This window comes from Lepidochelys kempii, chromosome 10 (assembly GCF_965140285.1).
Source record: "Lepidochelys kempii isolate rLepKem1 chromosome 10, rLepKem1.hap1, whole genome shotgun sequence".
Classification (NCBI taxonomy): domain Eukaryota; kingdom Metazoa; phylum Chordata; order Testudines; family Cheloniidae; genus Lepidochelys; species Lepidochelys kempii.
In genome coordinates this window covers 48,281,891-48,308,792 of record NC_136389.1, presented here as the reverse complement: position 1 = coordinate 48,308,792, position 26,902 = coordinate 48,281,891, and the positions used below count along the sequence as shown (strand labels likewise).

At 50.4% G+C, this 26,902-nt stretch overlaps 1 protein-coding gene across 1 annotated transcript in view; it reads left to right on the top strand.

Annotated features, from left to right (window-relative positions):
• The window catches only part of PTPN9 (protein tyrosine phosphatase non-receptor type 9), a 50,406-nt gene extending 24,491 nt beyond the window's left edge, over positions 1-25,915 (top strand). The window contains exons 2-13 of the mRNA XM_073303455.2: positions 1,306-1,449; positions 2,790-2,879; positions 3,857-3,981; positions 9,339-9,444; positions 10,854-10,964; positions 13,067-13,395; positions 14,221-14,314; positions 16,581-16,650; positions 21,012-21,090; positions 22,505-22,655; positions 23,250-23,457; positions 24,174-25,915. Coding sequence (XP_073159556.1) covers positions 1,306-1,449; positions 2,790-2,879; positions 3,857-3,981; positions 9,339-9,444; positions 10,854-10,964; positions 13,067-13,395; positions 14,221-14,314; positions 16,581-16,650; positions 21,012-21,090; positions 22,505-22,655; positions 23,250-23,457; positions 24,174-24,388 — 1,722 coding nt within the window. The 3' untranslated portion in view covers positions 24,389-25,915. The remainder of the gene's footprint in view (positions 1-1,305; positions 1,450-2,789; positions 2,880-3,856; positions 3,982-9,338; positions 9,445-10,853; positions 10,965-13,066; positions 13,396-14,220; positions 14,315-16,580; positions 16,651-21,011; positions 21,091-22,504; positions 22,656-23,249; positions 23,458-24,173) is intronic.
• The last annotated feature ends 987 nt before the right edge of the window (positions 25,916-26,902 follow it).

The following is a 26,902-nucleotide window of genomic DNA, read 5'->3' as shown; positions in this document are numbered from 1 at the left end:
ATAAATTTAATAGGTTGATAGATTTCAAGGCTAGAAAAGGCCATTATGATCACCTAGGCTGACTTCCTGCGTGCGACAGGCCATGGAATTTCACCCAACCATATTTCTGTCTCTCCCAGAATTCCTTCACTGTAACTGATCTACAACCTTGTTATCCCAGTCGGAACTGTCGATGTAAATAACTCAGGGAAATAGCGAGAGAGCACGAGGTTGGTGTAGGAAGGAAACGAACCTGGGTCTAAAGTGAGAAATGTCTCTCTAGTGAGGCATAACTGAGACAGTAAGAGACCATGACTCTGGTAAGGTGAAGGCTGGTGGGATTCCAATGTACCTGGCATCGTCTGGAGATGGTACAGTTCATTCTCAGCAGGTATCCAGCAGTGCTGAGGCTAGGAGATCTAGCTCCCTTTCTTCGGATTACCAGCTATCACGGTTTCCAAAAGCACTGGGTGGCTTTCCAGATTCAGTCTCTGAGGCTTGTCTAACTAATCACTCATAGCTATGACCCAGCACTCTTATGGCTTCCGGATGCCTTTCATAGCTGCCATGGAAAGCAATATGCAAACTCTGGAGGCCTGTGTTAAGTAGAAAAGTGACTTGCTGCTGTAGCTAACAATGCACCAATGAATGATCCCTGTTCTTTTATTGCTCAATCAGACAGAGCTTGTTTGTTCCCACCGCTCTCATTGGCTGCTGGGATTGATGAAAAGAGTGAGACTGAGTGATTGGTGCATCATACTGTACAGCTTCTCTGCCAGCTATCCAATCATTCCATCTCTTTCTCTCTGCCGACTTGTGCAGGCTGCTTTGAGCTGGTGATTTGCATCTCCTTTCTCATTTCATTGTTTCTGCCTTACCATGTGTCACCTACTTATCTGATCCATCGAATGCTTTTAGATACACAAAAAGAACAGGAGGACTTGTGGCACCTTAGAGACTAACAAATTTATTAGAGCATAAGCTTTTGTGGGCTGCAGCCCACTTCATCGGGTGCATAGAACGGAACATATAGTAAGAAGATAGATAGTTAGATACAGAGAAGGTGGAAGTTGCCATACAAACTGTGAGAGGCTAATGAGTTAAGATGAGCTATTATCAGCAGGAGAAAAAAACTTTTGTAGTGATAATCAAGATGGCCCATTTAGACAGTTGACAAGAAGGTGTGATTAGATACACAGTGGGTTAGAGTGGATTTCAGAATAGCTTCTGTACCAGATTATTTTCCATCCCTTGGTATTTAGTATGTGCAAACACTAATGTGTCTCTTCCCTCTTGCCTTACCATGCATGTCTCTCTCTCAAATAGGCCACGAAGCAGTTCCTAGAGGAGATTAACAAGTGGACTGTGCAGTACAATGTATCTCCGCTTTCCTGGAATGTGGCCGTCAAGTTCCTCATGGCTAGGAAGTTTGATGTCCTCCGAGCGATCGAGCTGTTCCACTCCTACAGGGTACGTGAGCCGGAGCTGTCTTGGTGAAGGGGGGAGCTGGAGTCAGGCCGGGCTTTTCTGTGCTGCTAAGTGATGTGATGCATTGCAAAAGCTGTTCTCGTTTCCAGGGGAACAGTTATGCTCTCAAATGCTTTTTTTCTCAGATATTTTTTTGCTTTGGTGAAAAACCTACAAGCGTATAAATCAGCCATGCAAAATCATTGTGAGTCACCCAGGCACAAAATCAATTCAAACCACCCTGCCGGGATGATGATAGCAAAAAAACCTAGACAATGTTTTAAACTTGCCCATCCCCCAAACTTGTTCTCTTTCAGACGCTTCTCGTCTTCCCCTGCTTGGTCACAGGTTTTTTTTACAGGAATGTGTCCAAGGAATTATTGAACTGGGTAGTTCTAGGCCATGCCAACATCCAGCCTTCTTCCCCATCCCTTTTCAGGAACAATATTGGATTCTGTTGAGCAGGGGTTCTCAAACTGGGGGTTGGGACCCCTCAGGGGATTGCAAGGTTATTACATGGAGGGTCGCAAGCTATCAGTCTCCACTCCAAACCCTGTTTTGCCTCCAGCATTTATAATGGTGTTAAATACATTAAAAAGTGTGTTAATTTATAAGGGGGGGGTCGCACTCAGAGGCTTGCTATGTGAAAGGGGTCACCAGTACAAAACTTTGAGAACCACTGCTATAGAGGTAGTTATTCCGTGCTTATCACCGTCGTACCCAAATGCCTTCTGGTCCTGCATTAAACAACTTCACTACACATCTGTTCTAAGCCTCTTCAGGCGACACTGTTAGGAGATGTTCACAGCAGTCTATGAAACCTGAACAAACATTAAATTGAGAATCCAAGATGGTTTCTCTCTGGATTCTTGCATACACCCATAATCCTTTGCTCTGGGATCTGGCTAGTGGGTTAACCACACCCACAAAGGACATAATGGCAGCTAAACTCTTAGTGTGTCTGTCCCCCCTATATAAATCCCGGAACTACATCACAACCCCAGTCTGCTGCTTCTGTGCCAGACAAGCTGGCTTGCCTCCCATCCTCTCGGCCACCCCCAGTCCTGGGCTAGCTGGCTAGATTTGGTGGCCCAGATGGGGAATTGGTGGTTCTGGCCAGCCTCAGGGATGTGAGAAGGTGGCCCAAGTTTTGAAGCCAGATCTGGAAATTTGTTTGGGTTAGATTTGCATGAGGCTTAGTCACTGAGCAGGTGGGTGGTGATGGTGGCCATGTACCTTTAATGATTCCCAGCTGAGCAGGAAATAGTAATGGCAGCTGATTGGAAGCTGCTTCCTGTGCTGTCTGCTGTCCCTGTGATTGTTGTGTGCCTCTGAACCCTTAGGAAACTCGGCTGAAGGAAGGAATTGTGAAGTTGAAACCTCACGAAGAACCTCTGCGCTCTGAGCTGCTCAGTGGGAAGTTCACCATCCTGGTAAGTGTGGGATCACATCCTGGCCTTTCTCTCCCACGGGCCTGGTTTGTGCAAGAGGAGCCCTCTCCACGTCCAAAGGGCCTGCAACCTGGAGAGAGAGCTGGGCAGCACTGGGAAAAACTAAGTGTGCACGGGTCTTGGAAGGTGAAATACAAGGTGGTGTTTGCACCATTGTGTCTCATGAGATTGTAACCCTAAGGCAGGGATTCCAGATTTTGGGGTGTTCTAGCTGGGATCCTTGAAGAAGTGGGGGCTGTGCTTATTCACCCACAACAGCTGTTTTCCCCTCTTAGTTTCTCCTTTTCTCCCTCTCCCATTGGCTGCATCAGTGAACTGCTCCTACCTCCACGCTGAGCAAGATGGCAACATCTCAGAGATGCTGTTAGCTCATCACTATCCTGAGAAGTGGGGGTCCTAAGGGAGCTCCTGGGCCAGCTCTCATGCGCAGCAATAGTTGGCGTTAGCTACTCCTTGGGCTTATCCCCTTCCCTTGGGCTATCTGGTTGGTCTGGGGAAAATGCCAGCTAAAGATGATCAGCTTTCGGGGGCTCCTCTGGTTCACTTTAAGGGTGCAGTAGACTAGTGGGAGGCTCGTAGAATGGAATGAGTAAGGAGATAGAATTGTCTTCTCCTCCATGGGTGTAAGTCATGCTTTTCTTGTCCCCCAGGGATCAGAGCAGGAAAGCTCACAAGTTAATGAACATTGTGAAAGGGGAAAATAGTCTCCCTAAAATAAATCCGTTCTGTATGGGGTGTCCTGCACATGTCTGCTACATTCACGCTCGCAGTTCTGCATCTCCAGTTTGCTGCAGCATGAAACCTCCATCATTACTATTTATTTGTAGTGCAAAGGTGCTGTACAATCACACAAGTAGACCCTGCCCCTGTCCCAAAGAGCTCTGTACCATCCATGGTCTCTGCAGAGACTGTTCTGCCACCTGTCTGGTCTTTATGCTTTTCCCCTGATTATCTTCTAGAGCGCACGGGACCCCTCCGGAGCCTCGATCGCCCTCTTCACCGCCAAGTTACATCATCCCAATAAAAGCGTCCAACATGTGGTGCTCCAGGCGCTTTTCTATCTGCTGGACAGAGCTGTGGAGAGGTGAGTACAGACACGTGTGGCACGCAGCTCCTGCCTGCTCACCTTGCTGTTCCTAGATGGGCTTTAATACCTGTAATGCCCATTGCAATCTAGGCGGGGTGCTTTTCCCTGTCCTGCTGAACTCCACAATCCAGGGTTTCCATCAGTATGCGCTGCCCGGCAGGAATTTGAATTTCTAGCATGGATTTTGGGAGGAAATCTTGGCTTCCCTCCCCTCCGCCTCCAATCCCTGCAGCATTTCCAGCCTCTGTCTCTTGTTGTAGACAGATGTGAGCGCATGCAGGACTGGGCCTGGGGATCAAGGCAGAGGGTTTCTTTTTTAAGCCCTACGCCAGAGTTCATGAATCTGTCTCTTTCAGATCCCAAGCTATTTGGGATAAGAGAGCAAACCTGAGCTGATTCATCTGAATGACCTTGGCCTATCTCCTACAATATAAAGGAGACTTGCGTACTAGCTGATTTTCCAGGCCTACGGCAGAGCCTGCCTGTGTGAGCAGCTGCTGGTGGAGGCCTGCAGCACTCAAGGATAGGATTTCTGTGCAGTGGGGGTCTTAAGTTGTATTGGCCACATGATCGGTGATCACATGGTGGGTAACTGCTGCTACCTTGGCTGGTTTTACCCTTGTATCTCATTGTGGTGTTGATATGATGCCGCATGATGGAATTTCGTTTTTTTTTTCAGTTTGCTTTCTTAAAGACCTACGAACTTACACACACAAAAAGAACAGTATTAAGGCTGCAAAGTCCAGCATGCAAAAGAGGAAATGCCAGAATTCCGGTAGCCTGTGAAACTTTAATTTGGTCCCTTTGTGCGGCTGCATTATGATATGGGCTTTGGTGCCATGGTCACATGCTATTTTCCCCACAGGGCCTCTGCCTCATTCAATGCACAGGCAACCATCATTCTGGCATTCCCTATCTCTTGAGTGCTTGACTTTGCAACGTTAGCCATGTTCTCTGAATGTAGTTTGCATGTGTGTTATAACTACGTATATGTAGGAGATTACACTAACAGCTACACAAGCCCTTGATTAGTTTTTGAAGATGCCCCATAGGTGGTTTATGTCCTTGAATCTGCCTTTGAAGGGTCCGTAAAGAAGAGAAGTCAAGGGGCGTTTGGCCGAAATGCTGAGGAGTATTAATTGAATCGGTGCTGTTAAAGCAGGGATTTGAAATTGCCAAGCTGTAATTGTGGTACGGTTGCCCCCCCCCCCCCCGCCCCGCCCCGGCAATATAAACTCTCCTACGCGAGGTGCATTAATCTGTTGAATCCCAGCACTTGGCTGGTTGAATGTCCCTAATGCTGCTGTTTGTTTGTTTTTCATCGAGCTTTCAAAATGAACTCTGTTCTTCAGAGCTGTCTGTGCGGGGCTCAGTCAGAAAGGCCAAAGGCCTGCGAAAGAAAAGCTTGCTGCCCTTCAGTAAGCTTATGGAAAATCCCTAGGCCCAGCTGGCTTCCCTGAGAAATTTGCTAAAACTCATAAAGATCTCGCACCCCTGATGCTTTCGACTGTATTCGAGGAAGCCGTGATCTCTTAATCCCTGAGTCATTGGCTCCGGTATGCTTTAAAGAGCTAAGAACTATGGTCTCCCCTGAAGATTTTCAGGGAGGATTTTTGGTAGGGGGACGAGGCAGGATGTTATCTGGGCATGCATATTTGGAAGCAGGGAGAATACTCGTTTTATATGTAACAGTATCATTCTTTGGAGCAGCTCATATGCACAAAGGTTAATGTAACAAAACAGGGAGCGTACTGTGTGACACATGACAGGCTGACCCACTTTCAGGGCTTTGATTTCCTGATGCAAAAGTGAAAGGAAATTCTTAGCTATTCACCCCTTCCCTGGGGTCTGCAGTGCGTAGGGCATGGGATGATCATTCTGCGTTGGGAGAATTCTGAATCCAATAAGTTGCAGTGTCAGAACGTAGTGGAGAAGGCTGAAACAAGAGCTTCTTTACTTCTGAATTGTCTTGCTTGTCGGGTGCTCCATATCAGTGTTTCTCAACCTTTTGGATACCAGGGACTGGGCTTGTTGCCTTCTTAAACTGTGTCAGGGACATATCGGGGACTGGCCTGTTGAGAAACACTGCTCCATACAACATGAATGCATTTTGTTGGTATTTAAATACAAGGCTAGTTTGGAGTGTTACCATGCCTGATGCACCCTCAACCCTAATAGTCTACTGCATAAAGTTAAATTTTGAAAAAGAAGTGTGTGCTTTGCTATAGAGTGCATAGAGGAATATGCATTCATTATCCCAAGAGCTTATCTTCTCTTTTGGGCAGACTCGCAGTTCAGACTTGTACCCTGAAGGACTGGGGATTGAAAGGTCCAATCTCTAAGCAGTGCAAAGATTGCTTTTTGTTGGGGTTGCTCATGGATTCTCCTCAAGCGTCACAGAAAAGGATGCATCGTCCCTTTAATTATCATTGTTCGTGACTTGTATTCCAGTAGCACCCATGATGTGGTTAGACACTGTTGAAACACACAGGATGACACAGTCCCCACCCCGAAGAGCTTATAATCTTTGGCCAGGTCTATGCTTGGAAGGCTTTGCTGGTATAGCTATAGTGATATACTAGATTGGCAAAGAGCCACGGCGGCTGCAACTTATACTGGCAAAACTCATCACACCCGTGATGGCAGAAGTCTGTAGTGTAGACATGGCCTCAAAACCTGACACTTCTGCAAATGTGAACCCCAATCCTGCAAATGGATCTGTATAGATGCAAAGGACTCCCAGCGTGGATTCAATTTCAGGATCAGGGCTGCTGTCTGTAAATGGGCAGGTAGTTGCACTTCTGCCTGTGAGTACATCTAGTCAGCTACCATCTGAGATTATAAAACATGTGGGCTGACCTGGGGGAATGGCTCTGGGGTGCTAGTGAATTTGGAATGCCATGGCACTGCAGAAATAATCAGCATCAGAATTTTCAGTGAGTGTAAATTGGGTCCTAAACTGAGTGAAAGTGCTTGTAAGTTTCAGAAATCAGGAGTTACTGAAAAGAGCTCAGCTTGGAATGCTTTTATTTCCATTTGCTGTGACTGGGTACGGGGGGAATAAATTGGATCGGGAAAGTACTTAGTGAAGGTTTAAATTTCCTTTGGATAAAAGCGTTACAAAGTTGAAATAGATCTCAGCTGGCAAAGCACTGGAATTATTGTTGATTTTCTTTTTGGCTGTTTTTTTCTCACTATTGTAATTAAAGATAAATTAATTAAGATTCCTTTACACAGGCTGAAGGCAAGCGGACCGTTAAACTCACAGTTTGAAGATGCTAGCAGAGCTCCAAAAAGGACTGGACACTGCTGTAAATAACAAGAGCACCCAGAGTTAATATTAGGAGGGTTAAGGAACATTTCCAAAAGTCCCTGACAGACATAAGAAAATCAGTGGGACTCAGCCCTCTTAATCAGTGAGGCCCTTTTGAAAACTTTACCCTTAAAGGAGTTTTGGAAGGCAGAGGAACACGCCATTATTTATTATGTGGATTGCCAGAGTGTCTAGGAACCCTGGTCATGGTCCAGGGCCCCACTGGACCAGGTGCTGTACAAACACATGACAAAGAGACAGTCCCTTCCCTCATGTTTCAGAGCATAAACCTGTTTCTTATCAAAGAGGGGTAGGTAGAAATTTTACCTTCAGGCAGGTTATCCCATAACAAGAAACCTGGCAGTAGCTGGTGCTGGCCTGATCTAGACTGGCATTTTTTTGTTGTCGTTCTTATAACCTCCCAGCAACATACAAAAAATCCATATGGGGGACGAGGGACAGATTAACTCAAGGAGCCAGTAAATCAAAGCAGCAGAAAATCCCCTTCCTTTTCCATTCCATCCAGGAGCCCAGCCTCCACCCTCCCCAGAAACCCTACAGAAAAGATGGCTTTTGCCTTCTGCCTAGCAGGCCAACGTTGCACGTTCAGTTTAATTTCAGTTTTGAAATAATTAAACACATCCAACAATAAGCGAACGAGGTAATCAGAAATACACATTTAAAAATCTTGAGAGGACACTGTAAACTCCATTTAATGTACCAAGTTCTTAGCTATGCCCGATTCGCCATGCACCCTACTTCAGAAACATCCAGTGTGATCTCAGAGAGCCCCAGACAGAAGCATTGTCTCATGCTGCAAGTAGATGTGAAGCCGTATCTGCCTAGGTGCATCCTGATTCCCCATCTCTGTCTCATGCATTGCAAAAATGAGAGAGAAGGGGTCACATTGATCCCTGGTTTACAAACTTCCTGTTTTCAGCTGAACAGGAATTCTGGTTTCCGCATGAATGGAAAAAACAGGTTTTCACCTGTTACAGATTTTCTTTTTCACTGCTGAAGCTATTGATTGTTTGAACCAAGAGGCAAGAAGATGTTTGTACAGGGTGGTGCACATATTAATTACAAGCAAGGTGTAATTAACAAGCAACGGGCACCTTGATCAGTTTCCTCGTGCACAAACCCTCCCCAGGCTTTTCTAATCTGCTGAGTGGATCACTTAACTGCACGAAGTTTAGACCAATGATTTTTTTGATGTGCACCTAGCACTTAGGCTGCAGTTCAGAAAATAACGGGCAGTTTGTGGGCACAATTTGGCCCCCTTACATCTGGAACTGTTGCATTGCAGGTGTTACATTTCTAAGCTATTTTACTGGCCAGATCCTGTTTAAAGCAACAGGGCCAGCTCCCCCATTCATTGGACCTCGTGCTTCTGTAGTAGAAATGCTACGTTGAAAGTGCCATTTCCAAACTGCTTACAGGGGAGAGGATTACAACACTTGATAGCCCAGCATCCATCTTGGTTTTATTCTCCTTAACTTTGAATGCTCGATTACTGGGTCTTGCCTGTAGTAAGGCCCCAATACAGCAAAACACTGTAAGCATGCAGTTGAGTCCTATGGACGTCAATGTGAGTTCAGTGAGGAGTAGGGTGACCAGATGTCCTAATTTTATAGGGACAGTCCTGATATTTGGGGTTTTATCTTATACAGGTGCCTATTACCGCCCCCCACCCCCGTCCTGATTTTTCACACTTGCTGTCTGGTCACCCTAGTGAGGAGTTTGCCAAATTGCCATCTATGCCAAGAATTGATAGTGCAAATACCCTATTTGAGTTTCTGTGATCTTTTTTTTTTTTTTTTTTTCCTGTTACTAAAAACCTGGGGTCAGAACCTCAGTGGTATCAATGAGCTGAGGGTCTGGCCTCTGTTGTTCAAAGTGAATATCCTCCTTCACACATTGCAAAAAAAAATAATCATGGTACTTAAGGGGTTAAAAGAATCCGTGCTTTGCGTGGCTCTGTGCGCCAGGATTCCACGTCACCAGCGGCAGGTGATTTTTTCTTTCTCCCCTGTGCACACAGCTTTGAAACGCAGAGAAACGGTCTGGTATTCATCTACGACATGGCAGGCTCCCACTATACCAACTTCGAGCTGGACCTGAGCAAGAAAATCCTCAACCTGCTGAAGGTAAAGGAAATGGTGCAGGGGGAGCTGATGGGAACGGAGGCTTCTCCCCCTGCGTATTCTGAGACTCTGCAACCTATTGTAGGGGGTAGAAAGGATAGCGCAGCGGATAGGGCACTGGACTGGGACTTGGGAGCCCTAGATTCAATTCCGCAAACTTCCAGTGTGAACTTGGGCAAGTCCCTTAATCCATCCTGTGCCACAGTTCTGCCTCTGTGAAATGGGTACAGTAGTGCTGCCCTATCTCACAGAAGTGTCATGGGGATAAAATCCATTTTAAAGACTGTGAAGAGGGCCCTATATGTCCCTAGATAGAGACTGCAGAGTGAAGCAGCTCTCTTTGAACCCTGCTTTCCCTTAGACCCTGAGAGTTCAGAACACATGTCTGTCTCCACTCTTCATGGTAGCAGGAGTCAAAGCCTTTGCCAGTGCTATAAATAGAAAGGGTGAAAGTACTTGTGGGAAGTCACCATCTCTGCAGTGACTTCTTTCAAACACTAATATCTCTGCTCTACTTACTTTGCTATCCAAAGCTATCTAGACTGTGAGGCAGTGCTGTCTAGTGGGTAGAGCACAAGACTCAAGATTTGATTTCTAGTCCCAGCTCTGCCACCAGTGCACTGTATGGCCTTGGGCTAGTCAACCTCAGTTTATCAATCTGTAAAATGGGGAGAAGAGTAGTTCCCCATTTACTTCAAAGCAGGTATTGTGAGGACCAGTTAGTTAATGATCATAAAATGTTTTGGACATGTAGGGCCTGATCTAAAACCCACTGGAATTGGTGGGAATCTTACCACTGACTGGAGTGGGCTTGGACCAGGCCTGTAAGTACTATATAATGTGAAGGGTTTGCTATTAGAATGTCTCTGCTTCATGGTTCAATGGCTGAGAATGTTTCAATAAAACAGAGCCAAGGTTTTTTGACTAGTTTGTTTTTAGTATCCTGACAATTACTGATTTCCCAGAAGAAAACATAAGAGAAATAAGGAAGCATTACGCAGGGAAATGTTACCACAAGACTTTCCCTTTCAACGCACAGACAATTAAACTGTAACCATAATGCATTTTATGTATATACAGAAAAGTTAAATAAACCAGAACAAATTAACTCATGAGCTTTAAGGAAAAAAAGATCCCCAAGTTCCAATTGTGTGTTAACACAGCTAGGCATTTATAATGCACCCATCAGCATGGCCTGTGGGCTCCACGCCTGTAACTTCCTAAAGAGCAAAGAGTTAAAGCAGCTTGTTCTTTCCTCCAGTTAAATTGCCTCTTGCTGTTGGGCCCTTTGCCTAATTTCTCCCCAGGCATGTGCTGTATCCTCCCCCTGCTGGCCGTGAGCGGGGAAGGCAGGAAAGAGAAGGCATGGGTTGAGGTTGTGGTTTTAAAATGCATCCGTGTGCCATCCACAGGGAGCCTTCCCGGCTCGTCTCAAAAAGGTGTTTATTGTGGGTGCCCCGATGTGGTTCCGAGTCCCCTACTCCATCATCAGCCTCCTGCTGAAAGAGAAGCTCCGAGAGAGGGTGAGTAAAACATGGGCCGGGGTGGGGAGGTGCTGGCACATGGAAAAAGCCCCGAATCAGAGTCCCTGCCATGGGGAAATTCTCCTTAAACAGGGTGCCACGCAGGGAGACTGTGAGGCAAAGGCTGATGTTGCGTGATAGATAGGTGATCTCATAGCCTCTGGTGCAGTCCTTTTCATACACGCTGGCCAATGCGTTACAGTGATGGCAGCTGGGTATTTCTCCCAGGGTTGCTAAAGAAACATAAGCCTAAGGGCTAAATGCATGAAGGGTGCAAACAGGAGCAGCTGCATTGAAGCCAGCTGGGTTGTGTCCATCACACCCAGGGTTGACTTAGCCCTGAGCACTCAAAAACGGGCCCGACTGTTGAACTTGCAAGAATCTCCGCTCACTTGTGCCTGCGTGTGTCCACACCAAAGTGCTTTTGTGTCTGTGCAAATGGCTGCACCGTTACCCTGCTGGCACAGCGACATGCTCTCTTGCAGCCAAAGCTTCCGAGGCTGCCCTTGGCTGAGAATCTCCAGTTGGACTCTCTTGTTGTTGTTAATGTGTATGATAACTGTGGCTGCTGGCCCCAGTCCCATTCAGGGCCCCGTTGTGTTTAAAGGGGAAATTAAATGTTGTTTTTTTTAACATGTGTGGGAGGGTGTATGTAAAAAAAACAACCACCATCTGATTTAGGTCCCAGTGCAGCAAAGCAAGTAAACATGTGCCTAACTTTAAGTAGATGAATAGTGCCATCAAAATCAGCATAACTACTCAACTGTACTTGCTTTGCTGGTCTGGGGTCTACCAGAACTCATAGGTAGCCTTAAATTAAAGGCCCAGTCCTGACTTTTTGGGCGGGGTTTAGGGCATTCGGCCTATTGCAGATCATATTCTAACAGGCTAAATGGAAAAGGCTTTAATTTGCAAAGTCCTTTGATCAGGCTTCTGGGCTTTTCCTGCAAAAGTGGATTGTATCACATCCAACTACTGTCTGTCTTAGGTTTTCACTTTTCATTTAGCACCACAGAATCTACAAGTAGTAAAGCAAAGCAGGGGTTTGCATTCCTTCCAGTGGTTCGGGTGTTTATATTGTCATCAAAATGTAAGGAGTGCAGCTTCCTGCTTTTGCTCCCAAGAAGGGGTTGAGGTACCATCGTCTCACTCCGAAGCCTGACCTTGGGTATTGGCAAATAATTTTATTTTTTAAAACAATCCTTTCTTCACAGTCCATTTCCAGGGCTGCCCATGAGTTCTGTTAACCATCTAGGGTCTGAAACCATTTCTTCCTTTTTGGAAAATAAGGACAGTTTTTTAATTCCCTTTTAATCATCAACCAAGAGATCATATTCAGACCTTGAATTTGGGCAGCATTTCAAAGTAAAGGAATTTAATCAGAGTGTACGGTCTTTCTACGGCCCCCGGTGTCTGCCACGCTCTATAGACCAAGTCCATGCCTGGAAGGGGTCCTCTTTCAGATAACTAGCAAAATGATGACCATAGTGTGAATGTTTCTTAACCAAAGAGGCTGTACAGCTGGCAACCTCATCAGTATCCTTAAATAACTTCAGATGGAACCATGTCCTCAGAGTTTAATGCTCCCAGGTCCTATAATGTTGTGGCTTTGAATTGCACCTGCCCTCCCCACTCCTCCTGATTAGAGCAGGAGACTTGTATGAAAAGCACCCACCTGAAATGTGGACTTCTCCCCAGTAGTCACAAATCGAGCCTTGTAGTCACGGAAAGGGAGCTGTTTCTATCCAGACGGTTCACAGACCAGATCTCTGTTCTGCTCCAGCTGAGGAAAGGCAGACTCCCCCTACTGGAGTATGTCAGAACAGCTCCATTCACTAAAGAGAACAGATTTCTAAACAAGAGAATGGAGGGGAAAGGGAGCTACTCAAAGACCCTTTTGTGAGGAATTTTCCAGGCTACAAGGCTTGTAATGGCTTCAAGAGGGAAGTGGATCAGTTCACTTCTTAGCCCCAGACAGACAGACTACATCCCCTTCTACGTGCCCACTGTCTCAAGCAAGCCCCTCTCTCTTCACGTACAGGCTGGTCAAGTCCATGCTCTGGGTGCGTTTCACCCCATCCCATCTCACTCTGTTCCCCCAGGTTCAGATGGTGAAGATGTCAGAGCTGAAGGAACACCTGCCCCGGGAATGTCTCCCTGAATACCTAGGGGGATCCCTCAAGCTGGACCCTCTCAGCTGGAACTGCCGGTTCCTCCCCCAGCAGAATGGCCACCCAGACCCGTTGGATGAGCTGATCTTGGTACCGCTGGTTTCACCGCGAGATAATGGCTCGGTGCATGTTCCTGGACCAAAGTGCATGACTGTCCATCAACTGATGGACCATGTGAACCGAAAGCAGAAGCGGGGAATCTACGAGGAGTACGAAGACATCCGGCGCAGGAGTCCTGCAGGGACCTTCATCTGCTCCCTGTAAGTATGCAAGGAAAGCCTCTAGGCACGGAGATGGCGGTGTCGGAGGGATAGATCACCAATGAGTCTGCAAAATCAGAACCATAGCTGGGCTTGCTTGACACAATCCCTCTCTTTCAATGAGGAAGCTGCTTCCATTCTCTTCATCCCGGGCTGGCTAGTCCGTGCAGCGGCAGCGGGTCTGACCTGAGTCTCTTTCCTCTCACGGCAGGCTCAGCAGCAGGAGACAGAGGGCAGAGGGATGGTTTAGAAATCAGCAGTAAGATTGAAAAAGGGACTCCTCAGACCAGGATGCATTTACTGTGCACGTGTCCACGTCTTACTGGCCTCGCCAGGGGAGAGCAAACCTGGTTCTGCTGTGTGCCTCTGCATGCAGAGAGCCACCAAACCAGCCCCTTCCTTTGTGGCCGTGCAAAGCCGCGGCCGGAAGGAGGCAGTGCTTCCAGCTGAGAAGGTTGCAGTTGTGCTGAGGGTGCCGGTCAGGTGCATTGGGATGGGTGATCCCTTGCTCTAGCTGCCCGGGAAGATTCAGCCTGGTTTATTATTGGATTGCAGACTTACCAGTGCTGTCCAAGAGCATGAGGGAGAACAAAGCAACCCTCCTAACATCACGATCCAGCTTACCAGAGACGAGAAGTGGGTGTCAGTTTTACCATAACAATCTGCTAGACGGGCCTTTCCCGAGATGAGGAAAGCCCTGGGTCTGATTGACGGCAGAGCCCAAACTCGGGCACCAGGCGCATGGTGTGATCTAGAACAGAGTCCTTCACTGCTCCCCGTCCGCTCTCTCTTCCTCACTTTTCCTGCCTCTTCGGTGCCCCACAGGGCTCCGTATAACCAGGAGAAGAACCGATATGGGGACGTGCCATGCCTGGACCAAACTCGAGTGAAGCTGACCAAGCAGTACAGCCGCTCGGAGGTAAGCAGGCAGAGTTTTCCCTGGGGCGCTGACTCTCCGCTGTCTAGACGGCCCCTCACCCTCATTCCTGGGGTGGCAGTCGTATGCTGGACATGCCTGTGTGCTAGGGTGAGTGATTTGCCAGCTGGGGCAGTGTGAGAGCCGTGCGTGGCCTGGTGTTTTGAAAGCACCGCGTAAAACTGTGAGGGTGGGGTTTATTTTGGCTGGGGACTCCTCTCTCCAGCCCAGAGACCCAGCCCACCACCTGCTCCAGGCTTTCACATATGCCTGCTCCTTCACAGCATGGTCTCTCCTGGGGCAGCCAGCTCTGAGAGAGCAGAGGCTCTGGAGGGTGGGACCCTGAGGTGCTTTTAGGCCAGGTCCCCAGGAGAGGCTGGCAACTCTCTCCCCTCTTGCCGCTCCCTCCCACCCCTGAGGAACATCCTCAGGTCCTGCCTTACACTCCTCACCAGGTCCCTCCGTCTCCTATGCTGTGCACTCAGGACATAGGCAAACCCGCAGGCCAGTGTGGCTGGTGGGAAGAGGCCTCCCTCGGAGTTGGGAGACACCTACATGCTCTGCCAGCCTGTGGTGCCTCGAATTAGAGTCTCAAACCCACATCTCCCACCTGGTCGTGCATTGCCCTGAGCTTAAACAACAGCACAGGCCCTCCTCGTCCCTGCATCGGAAACCCCAGCACCGGTTACAGCGGTAGTGGAGAATTCTCCTGGACAGAGCCACATGCCTAGCAGCGCTGGGCAAGGGGAACCCTGAGGGCCTTGGCCATGCTGGGGTGACCGGAAAGGAGCACCCCATGTCCCACCCTACTTTAACACTCGGAAGAACGTAGGCCTTTAACATTAAGGGCTGGATCTTCATCTGAAATAAATCTGCCTAGCTCCATTGACTTCAGTGAGCTAACACTGATTTACACCTGCTGAGGGTCTGGCTCTAAGCATTAGCTTCTCCTCTGAAAGCAAGAGGGGAACTCGTTCGCCGGGTACGACGTTGAGCCCCGACAGCCAGCCAGCATCTCGCGCTATGGGCTCTGCTAGCTGGAAGCTCCCAAATGCCAGTTTCAATCCTCTGTTGTCGCTCTCAGCGCACATGCTCCCTGGTGAGAAATGCCTCCTGCCAGAGTGAATGTGGGGGGCACTGAGCCAAACAGTGCGCTGGGCTGGCTGCTCAAGGGACAGCAGTGTGGCACTCATTAAAAACAATAGCTCAGCCTGTCAAGCTCTGAACCCGAACGTAGCACACGGGGAGGCTTCGGAGTAACTGCGGCTGTGTGAGCATGCAGCCGAAAATTGCTGACGAGAGCCTCGTTCATCTACCCAGGCTGGAGTCTTGGGGGCGCCACTCCTAGAATGGTTGATTATGACACTAACCCCTAAATCCCTGAGAGATACAGCTCTGGGCATCACTCTGGGGTGCGTGTCAAGTTTTCAGTTGCTGCAGGAGGAACACAGACCCCTGAGTGCCCCAACTTGGGTCCTTGCAGAGAAAGGGATCTTTGTTCCTTTAAGCTTCCGGCATGTCTGAGCTTTCTATGCGAGGAAGGGAGTGAAGAGAGCCCATGTCTGGAACAGCCCTCTGCGTCCCTGGGCGACATGGACAGCAAGGCATCGTGGGAGGTTATTTGTGGGCTCTGATTTGAATCTGGTCAGACTTGACAGTTTCTCTTCCCTGCTGAGTTTGTTACTTTAAGACGCCTCCAGGTGATCGGAAGGGCCGGAGTTTCGCTCCATCACATTTCACTCCCTTCCCCTGCTTTTAGTTGCTATTTGATCTCTGCAGGCATTTGGGCTCCCCTCTTTCAACTGCACACCTTCCCCCCGGTTATTTGTCAGGGGTATTTGGAAATAGCAATAGCCTAAGCTCCACCCAGCCTGGTGGGAGCAGGTTGCGTGTCCCATGGCACTGCTGACCCAAATGAAACTGGCCTGTGTGGTGGTAGCATAATTGTAAACAGCATCATGGCTGTGCAATGGGCCGTGGGCGGATTTTGTTTTAAAATAGGCCAGTGTCAAAGTGTTTTAAAACTGATGCAAACCTGAGCTCCCTCCCAGAATGGAAGCTGGGTTGCGGGAGATGCCCCAGATGAGGTTCAGGAATCTGGGAACGCATGGTGCCCACTCCTCTTCTATCTGTCCCAACCTGCATACCTCAGACTCTTTCTGTTGCTCAGCTGACTAACAGCTTTCCCCTGCCCTTGGGCATTCCTCCTCCAGCATGTTGTGGTGTTACGCTCTGCGTGGTAACGGTCTGTGTATCTTTCTCTCTCCAGCTGACAGACTACATCAATGCCAGCTTCATGGATGGCTATAAACAAAGGAATGCTTACATTGGTACTCAGGGTAAGATCATACTCTTCTTAGAATGGGGTCAGTACGCCACGACGTTGAGCCCACTGGTAGGCAGTGTCGGGGCAGTGAGCTGGCAGGTTGCTGTTCATATGCTGCCAACGTGGCTGGCTGGGAGAGTCTCGGCACTGATCCAGTCTGTGCTCATCAGAGTCCTGTAAAGAGTGATTCTTGCCTCTGGAGGGGCTGGAAGGAACAGGGTGGAGCCATAGGCGCCGACTTCCCCTCTTTCCTGTAGGTACTCGACCCCCGCCCCCACTCCACCCTTTCCATGAGGCCCTGTCCCAACTCCGCCGCCTCTCTGCCAATATTCCAACTCCTTCCCCGAATCCCCACCCCAGCCCCGCCTCATCCCCAGAGCGTGCCACCTTCCCGCTCTCCCTCCCCCCCCCCATGCGCGAGCGTGCGAATGCTGCCAAACAGCTGTTTGGCGGCAGGAAGCGCTGGGAGGTAGGCGGAGGAGCGGGGACGCGGCGCACTCGCAGTGGCAGGGGGGGAGCTTGGCTGCCGATGGGTGCAGAGCACATGCTAATTTTTCCCCATGCGGTGGTGAGGTGTTGGAAGCATCCCTAGAGTATGGCTGCTTGTGGGAGGAGCTCACTCAAAGGGGTGGGGAGGGGAGATATCGGGTGATGGCTTGATCTAAAGCCCATTGGAGTTCATGGAAAGACTCTCGTTGATTTCAGCGGGCTATTCGGCAGCTGTGCGTAGGACAAGTCTGGGAGGTGAAGCAATAGTTTAGACAAGTCACTTCGCTTCTCTGAGCCGGTTTGTTCCCCTTCTGGAGGGTGGCATGCTTATTTCTCGGGCCCTACAAAATTCATGGTCCATAATTTCACAGTCACGGGATTTTTAAAATGATAAATTTCAAGATTTCAGGTATTTAAATCTGAAAGTTCACGGTGTTGTAACTGGAGGGGTCCTGCCCCAAAAAGGAGTTGGGGGGGGGAGGGTTTGCAAGGTTATTGTAGGGAGGGTTGCGATACTGCTTCCCTTACTTCTGCGCTGCTGCTGGGGGCGGTGATGCTGCCTTCAGAGCTGAGCAGCTGGAGAGCGGCGGCTGCTGGCCGGGAGCCCCGCGCCAAAGGCAGCAGCAGTGGAGTAAGGGTGGTATTGCCACCCTGTCTGCTGCCGCTGGCGGGGAGCGGCCTTCAGAGCTGGGCGCCCGGCCAACAGCTGCCGCTTTCTGGCCGCCCAGCTCTGAGGGCAACGCAGAAGTAAGGGTGGCAATACCCTGACTCCCCCTCCGCCCTCACCCCGCGAACTCCCTTTTCGGTCAGGACCCCCAATTTGAGAAACACCGGTCTCTCCCTGTGAAATCTATATAAGACGGGGTAAAAACACCCAAAAGACCAGATTTCATGGTCCGTGATGCGTTTTTCCTGGCCATGAATTTGGTAGGGCCCTACTTATTTCCCTAGCAGCTGGGTGCTGTGAGGGTTAGTTAACGTCCGGAGAGCTCTGTGCAAAGATAAAGTGCTGCAGAACTGTTTCCTGCAGAGTGGAGGAGCAGCACTGGCCGGGGACACCAGACATCCCTCCCTGCAGGCTGGCACAAAGCCCAGAGGGCCGGGGGAGAAGCTCGGCCAATGCCCATTGAGAAGGGAGATCCTGGATTTTGGGGGGTGGGGGAACGAGAAGTTTGGCGGAGAGGGGGTGTGACCACAGGCGGTCCAGAGGCACAAATGCAGCACGTGTGGACGTACCTGAGCTAGCTAGCCTGCGAGAAACAGCAGCGTGGCGGCAGCTGGGTGGGCTGGCCACCAGAGCACGCACCGCGGGTCCCCGGCGGGATTATACTCGGGCAGCTAGTTCATGCCCCTGCCGCTTCGCTGCTATTTTTAGCGAGCTAGCTGGATCCGAGGTAGCGCGGGCACGGCTGTGTGTGCTGCAGCTGGGCCTCCCAATCGCAGCACGCACATACCATTTGAGGCTGATATCTCAAAGGTGCTGACGCCCATTCAAGTCCAAGGGGAAATCAGGCCAAGTATCTGTAGGCCCTGCGGGCAGGGAATGGGGTCTGTCCTGAAACATGGCTTCCCTCTCCCATCAGCCGTATGAGCGTTCGGCAGCCGAAGGTCTCACCCAGTACTGATTGCCTGTTTGGAAACGAGCGTCCTGGCTAAGGCAGATGCCCTCTCCCGGGAACAGTCACAGCCTGAGTCTCTACGGCACTTGGCACCACGTACATTGGTTCCTTTTGAATCAGGGACCTGCTGTGCAATAGAAGCATCCGTCTCGCTGTGCTGGGGCTTGCAGAGCATCTGCCTGCATTTAAGGAATGATCCAAGGCCCCTTTTGCCAGAGCTCGTATAACTCTCATGTGCCCTGGGGTCTCAGGGAATGGAACAGTCCTGGCAAATCATCTCGCAGGAACCTCCCCCGTTACTCCTCTGGGGAGCAGTTGAGCCATTGGTCAGGACAGAGCAGGGGTGGGACAGACTGGCTGGTTTTATTTGATTTGTCCATGGTCCAGCCATGTGGTCAAACTTTAAAAAAAAAAAAAAACAAAAACAAAAAAAAAACCCTTCCACAAATTATTTGCCCCCAAAGTATGTATCAAATCACTCAGTGCCGTTGCCTAGTTACAGAGCGCTCTCTCTCTCTCGAGTACCTACATCCCTGTTGCTCCCCAAAAAAAGTGTTTCAAGAGGACCACATGGTCTCCTACCAGACAAACAAAATCCCCATCAATATTTCCAACTGAATAGGGGCGTAGCAGCATAAAGCTCCCCCGTCAAATCCCAGTGAGCTCACAAGGTGCCTGGTGTGCATCTGGCAGCAGAGATGCTGTCTGTTGTGGAGCAGCCCCCCAGGACTCCCCCATTTTGCAGCAAGTCGTGGCCTGACAGAAGCATCTGCCTCAGTTTCCCCTTTTAGAGTCCCTCGAAACAATCCAAATGTTCTGGTGGGGTTAATTCATTACAAAAGTTCCATGTATATGCATCATAACAAGTCCCATAACCATAGTCCAGAATTCTCCAGCGTTGTCCAGACAGTACATGCAGTATACAGCCCTGGCATCTCTTGCCACACCCTGGCTGTCCAGCGCAGCCTCAGTGTCCCTTGCTATGCTCTGGATCTCCAGCGCAGCCCTCTCCTGGCCTTGTAGCAAGCCAGCCTCCCCAGCCTTCCAGCTGGAGTGCAACCCCTCTGTTGCCAGCTTCCCCACAGCCTCTCTGCTGGGAGCATCCCTCACTACCCCAGGGCCTCTCATGGTTCTTCTGGAGATGTCAGCAGGTAAGGTCCTCTGCTGCTCTTCCTGCCTTCAGCCTTCTCTGGCCCTGGCCAGCCAACAAACCCATCTTGCTGCTCTTCAGCCTTCTCCAAACTTGCCAACTCCTCCCTCTTCCCAGGGAGTGCTTGCGGAGAGCATGCGGCAGTTGTCCCTAGAGATCCCCTCCAGTCTCCTAAACTTTCCTGACTGACTCCTTGGGTCTCTCCCAGATCTTTTCTAGCCTCCAGGTGCTGCCCCACCCTCTTAATGGCCAATTGGGAGTACCGCTCTGTCACAGGCACTGGACCTGCCTCATTTACACGGGCCAGCCCATCCCTGACGCAGCAGCGTTCTACCACAGAAGGCTCAGCTGTTTTGTTGTCAACACCTTTCTCAATGTTTACACAAAACCACCACGGGGTCTAGGGTCCACAGCAAATTCACAACCCTACCTCCAGCTCTTCCCAAAAGCTTTTCATGTCACCACGTTGCTCTTCACAAACCTGGTGGCATGCAACTGAGACATGGCCAGCAGCTAAGCGGGGCCAGAAGAATGGGGTGCAAACCTGTGGCAGACATAGCCAGCTAGAAATTTGTTGGCCATTTTAAGCACTTGGCCTGTATCGTGTTTGGTCTGCAGGAGGAATGGGTGTAGTGTTTACAGTGGGTCATTTTCCTCAGTTTCTTCCTACTCTAGCCACGTTCTCCAGCCATGTGAGCTGGCTCTGGTATCAGTGACAGCAACGGTAATGTGGCTGGGAGGGGAAGGGAACTAATACCAACCACCCAACCGTTAATAATCACACAGGAGTGCTGGGCAGTGAAAAGCAGGAGCTACCATATGTGCATTTAGAGCTAATACTCCTAGAAGCTCCATGTAGCATCGCAGCGACCCACATGATTTGATGAGGCAGCCCTAGGGGATCTGTTGTCGTTGTTAAGTGCTGATTTGCCATACACCAATGGTCCAGGTGCTGCCTTCTTCTTGGGTTGTTCCTGAGGGTGTGGCCAGAGGGGACTGGCTGGAGCAATCCAGTGGGAGGTGCAATTTGTGCATCCCCACGTTCACTGGGATGCTGGATGAGAATTGATGTGTCCAACACTTATAACCTTTCTCACATGTGATCTGTCCTGTCAGGACCTCTGGAAAACACGTATTGCGACTTCTGGCGCATGGTGTGGGAGCAAAACGTTCTGGTGATTGTCATGACAACCAGGTGAGTGAGTGTGCGTGGAGAGCAGAGACCCACTCAGCCTCTTGGATGAGAGGTCCTGGCCACTTGGGGACATTCAAGATCCTATGTCCCTTTTTACAGAATGAGAGTTAGTGCCATGGTGCAGGCTGAAATCTGGTTTGGGTGATCACATTTTGTTTCCTTAAATCTCTACTCCTGGGACTTGAGCAGACAGCACCGGATATGGCATAGCTTGCTTTCTTCTTCACTTGCTGCCCTAAACATTTGTAGAGGTGTTGTGCACTGTTAAAGCATCTGCCATATTCTGCCCAGGAAGTGGCTGCATTTTGATTGTTGGTGGCTGTAATTTATACATGTATATATGTATAGGAAAAGTTCATGTGTATATGTGTATACGAAATGCCACACAAATTTTATATATATACATACACGCACACTATATATATATTCACTGTGTGTGTATATATGTGTGTGTGTGTATATATATATATATATATATGCAGCGAGAGAGAGTTTGTATAGTACTTTGAGATCCTGTTTCCCATTTCTAAAGCCCGCTCCTTCTGTGACCTTGGTCAGGTGATTTAATCTCCCTGCCTCAGTTTCCCCATATGTAAAATCAGTCTATTAATATCTGCCCCCATGGAGTTTTGAGTCTCTTAATGTTTGTGAAACACACTGAAGATGTGCGAAGCATTATGATTATTTTAAGTGTGGAGTCTGATTTTCGCATTCTGGGGAATAGCTGACATCAGTGGGTCTCCGTTTTTTCCATACCTGGAAGGGCAGGATAACTGCAACCTCTGATGCTTGCTGGTGTCCACCACTCCAGTTGAGAGCCCCTGAACTGTTGTTAACCGCCCAGTCAGGCAGGGCTCACCGCATTCAATTACGCTTTGATCAGGTTTACAAGGTTCTCTCCACAACCATTAGGGCTGGAAACTTTTTTTTTTTTTTTTTTTTTTAAATGAAAAGGCAAGAAAGGAAGAATGGTTGTGACTCCCAACCTGAGTACCCTGGTGTATGTCGAAATGACCTATCAGATTCAAAGGTCCCTGTAACGATGGATTAAGTGGCCCAGCTGTTTGTCTGAGTGTAGTGTTTACCAGTCTGACATGTGGCTGCTCAGCATTTGGGGAATGCTGTCAGGTCACTGCTAAACCTCAGCAGAGCAATTGTTTCTAAGGTGCTTGGCTCGTCACGTCCTTCACCCCTCCTGCAGGGGAGGACTGTGTCTCCCATTTCCCTCCTCTCCCATTACCAAGCAAGGTCTGAGTATAGGGTACAGGCAGGTGAGAGCCTGCCAGCATGTCTGTGACCGAGCTGCCCTGCAGGTCGGTAGATGGCTTGGCCGGGATGGAACAACCTCCCCGATCCGCTTCAGGGAAGAGGCAATGAAGAACCCACCCTTCTCCCCACCCCTTGTATATTACAGGCTTGAGGAGGGAGGCAGGAGGAAGTGTGGCCAGTACTGGCCACTGGAGAAAGACTTCCAGGTGTGCTACGGATCCCTCACTGTCACCAACCTTGGGGTGGAGAACTTGAACCATTACAAGAAAACCCTTCTGGAGATCTATAACACTGAGGTAATCCCCCGCCCCTCGCTGCAAGGAACCTCTCCAGGAAGGGGCCAGAGGACTAGGCTCCGTGGGGGAAGGAGGCTGCAGTCCTCACTGGTGCCCGTGAAGGAGCAGGCAGCGTGAGTGAGCCCCAGCTGCTGTCCTCTCGGCTGCCTGCGGAGAATCGCAGCTGCGTGGGGAGAGGGGTACGGCCACCTCTGCGGAAGGGAGAAACGTGGGGTGGAGCATGGTATCTCGGCAGCACTGTGGTGTGGGCCATCTGGGCTCGGGACCCCACTGTGCTGATGAGCTCTGCTGGCTTGGAGAGAGGTTGTGTCTGGGTTGTTTGGCATTGATGGCGGCCTCCTGATCCCCGGCTGGGAGATGGGACCCTTGGGAATGCTGTATGCGGGTGATGTGACAGGAGAAGGGATGGGCTGGATGAGGGAAGGTCCATGCTGCTGGGCTTGCAGTGGCTGGTGTGCAGCTGCTCCAGGAAGAAGAGGGAATGCCTGGAGTCCCACGCTGTACATTGAGAGGAAAGGGGCGCTCCCGGGGCGGATGGGGGTAGGGGAATGGAATGGAAGCAAAAAGCACTGATGGCGGGGCTTTCGCACCCAGCACAGAGAGAGGCGTCTGGTGTCCCATTTCCAGTACTTGAGTTGGCCGGATTACGGCGTCCCTTCTTCAGCTGCCACTCTGATCGACTTCCTGGGGGCAGTCAAGCAGCAGCAGAGGTTGGCGGCCAGTGTCCTGGGGCCTCGCTTCAAAGGTCACGCAGGAGGGCCGCCTATGGTGGTCCACTGCAGCGCTGGCATCGGCAGGACAGGTAATTCTCTCCAACTCCGGAGAGCAGGCTGCCAGGGGAGCCCCTGTAAATAGGAGACAGAGAGAACAGAGTGAAACCCTGCTGGCGTCATTCCTAGTGAACCCCTAGGAAGCGCCGCAGTTCAGAAGGAAATAGCTCTTCTTTCTTCTTACTGTATTTCCCCCGCATGGGATGCTCTCCAGACCCACTGTGAAGCCACAGAGACTGTCACCCTCCCCCGGTACTTTCCAATTCCAACTCCACGCCCCACGGGGCTTTTTGCACACTGAGGGCTGGCTGTGATTTGTTTCTGGTTCAGGCAGTCCTTAGTCCCTTCCCGGGAGGAGCCATGTACCTTCAGCCTGAGAGCTGGGATCCCGAGAGCGTCTCTTTGACATGGCAGATTGCTCCCAACTGGGCTGGTCCTTCCTGGGAGACTCAGGCGGGAACTCCTTTCTGTGGAATCCGCCTGGGCATATTGACAAGGACACATGCACGCCTGGAGCCTTAAATCCCTGCATGTCCTTCAGGGATGGAATTCCGCCCCCTTGCAAGAATTCAGTGTTAATCTGTGGAGTTAGGGCAGGTGGTTCCCCAAGAGTAGCTGAGATTGTAGGACTTCTTAGGACAGTAACTGGGAGTCTACGAGGGGGAGCAGGGTTGTCGGGTGTTTCTGTGGGGTGGTGCTGCTACAGTGGCCGTGTTTTGATGGACGGCCTGTTTGTCCCCTCCCTCAGGTACCTTCTGCGCGCTGGACATCTGCCTCTCTCAGCTGCAGGACACGGGCACGCTGAACGTGCCCCAGACGGTGATGCGGATGAGAACGCAGAGGGCCTTCAGCATCCAGACCCCCGAGCAGTACTATTTCTGTTACACGGCCATCATTGAGCATGTGCAGAGAGAGGGCCTGCTGCCCCCCACTCCCACACGGGCAGGCCAGGAGAAGAGCTAATGGGGACACAACCCAACCCGAGGGCAGGGACTGGCTCTCCTGTCAGTCACGACCAGCCCGCCTTCCTCACGACCAGTCTGGATTCAGCAGAGCCTTCAATAACCAAACTCCTTTGTCTTAGGGCTCCAACCTTTCCTTGGCTAGCTGGTTCTGATGAATCACAGCTAGTAGCCACTGACTAGCGACTCGTGGTCTTAACTATTACCACCTGCTGTTGAACTGTGCCTTATTCAAACCAAATTGTGGCTGCCATTTGCCAGGGGTAACTAGAGATAAGTGGGAAGAGGATCTGCTCCTCAGTATGATTTTGTTTTTGTGGGACCACCTGAAATCCACCTGGAGGACTTGACTTAAATAAATATCCATTTCCAGTACCACCCAAGCCTTGGGCTTAGAAAAGGCACATACGTCAGTCTTACCTGCCACTAGGTGTGTGTGTCCGTCTGTCTGTATGTGTGTATATAATATGTACTCCATGTGTTCAAGTCTAGCCTACGAAAGTATTATATAGATACATATACACACGCACCTGGTTCTGGCTGCTCCTGGGGCTCAGTGTTGTAATGTTGTCTCACTGCTGTGATTTCTCGAGTGGGGAGTTATAGCCTTGCATTGTTAATGGCGCTGTGATGATACTGGCTCTGGTTTGTTTTTTTCTTTTCACTCCTCTGCTGCGGCTGTAGAAGACGCACACTCGCTAGTACACACGCACGTCAGCGTACAGACCACGGCGTGAGTTGTGCTGTGGTGCGGAGATGCGGCGCTAGGCCCAGCTAGGTCAGAGCGCATGCCGGGGTGCCATGCAGGGGTTACACAGTCTTACCTGTCTTATTTGGAGGAGGGGTCCCGGGGCCCATCTTTTCCCTTGAGTGAGGAGTTGCAGATCTTTACTGTGATGAGGGGACCCTTCCTTCCCAGGCTGGAGATGACTCACCTGCTCACTAGGGGGCAGCGACGGGCAGCAGTAGGTACCAAATGTTGCAGGGCAGAAGTGCTGTCAGAGTAACTGGGTGTTATCAAGGAAGTCTGAACTCAACTGATGGTGGTAACTTACTTCTGTGCTAGAAGCGGTGCTTTTCCAGGGAGTCCCCCTCCCGCCTATCTCTGCCAGGCAGACATCATCGGGATGAGCTGCGGCTGCCAAGTGCCAAGCGAAAACCACCTTAAGGTATAGAAGCCAAAAACCTGGAGCAGCTGCTTACCCCTTCCTTCCTGCCCCGGCGGTGCCCGGCCTGCCATTCAACGCACAGACTGTGCAACCCCAGCCCTCCCAAGTGCTGCTGAGCTATCTGACCATCATGCCCCTCCTTCCCCGCCCCGGGAGGTGAGGTTGGCAGCTGAACAGACCCTCAGTACCTTTATACTGTAATAAGCTCTCTGAATGTACATTCTTATTTTTACAACCTTTTCGGTTTTGTATTTAACGTTCACTTGATCGAGCCAGAGCTGGAGATCATTGTAAATGTTCCTATGCGCTGTCGCATGGCGAGACGGTTTTTGTATTTACGTATAAATATACCTACAGACGATCCGTACGCCTTGCTTCGTCAATGCAGCCGCTCGGGGAATGGGAGGGGAGTTGAAGTGAGGGAGTCTGTGGACACAGAGCGAAAGAGGGACTGGGTTAGGATTGTGGGTCTGACAGCCTGAAATTTAGCTTTGTCCAGGGGGACCCAGGCTTGGTCCAGTGTCCAATGAAGTCAATGGGAGTCCATCCTTAAGTCCAGTGGGGGCAGCATCAGGCTTGCAGGGGGTTAACCGGTGCAGACCTCTCTTCTGCTCCTGTTGGCCTCAGCGGGAGTTTGTGGCTCCATGGGAGAAGGACCTCCTAGGTCAGGGGTGGGCAAACTTATTGGCCCGAGGGCCACATTGGGGTTGCAAAATGGTATGGAGGGCCGGGTAGGGAAGGCTGTGCCCCCGCAAACAACCTGGCCCCCCTCCCACTTCCTGCCCCCCTCAGAACTCCTGACTCATCCAACCCGCCCTGCTCCTTGTCCCCTGACCGCCCCTCCCCCCCGTCTCCTAACCGACCCCCACTGCCGAACCTCCACCCCATCCAACCGCCCCTGACTACCCCCCGGGACCTCCTACCCCTTATCCAACACCCCTTCTCCCCACCCCCTTACCATGCCGCTCAGAGCAGCAGGACAGGCTTATTGGAAAGCCTGGGAGGTGGGCAGGCACAAGCCGCACTGCCCGCACGGCTGCAGGGGCGGGGCTGGGGGCTAGCCTCCCCGGCCGGGAGCTTAAAGGCCGAGTAGGACGGTCCCGCGGGCCATAGTTTGCCCACCTCTGTCCTAAGTAGACCTTGGACTCAATGGTAGAACTTCACACAAGCCGTTCGTGGTAGCAGAGAGAGACAGAGGCTGCTCCTGTTGGTTATGCATGCTTTAATTATGGATTAATTTACTGTGCTTCTCATGTATACAGTACATGCCTAGATAATCCCTCAGGATATCTGTTACTTAGGGCCACAGCCAGCCAGAAAAATCACAGGTGAATGAGTCTCATCTT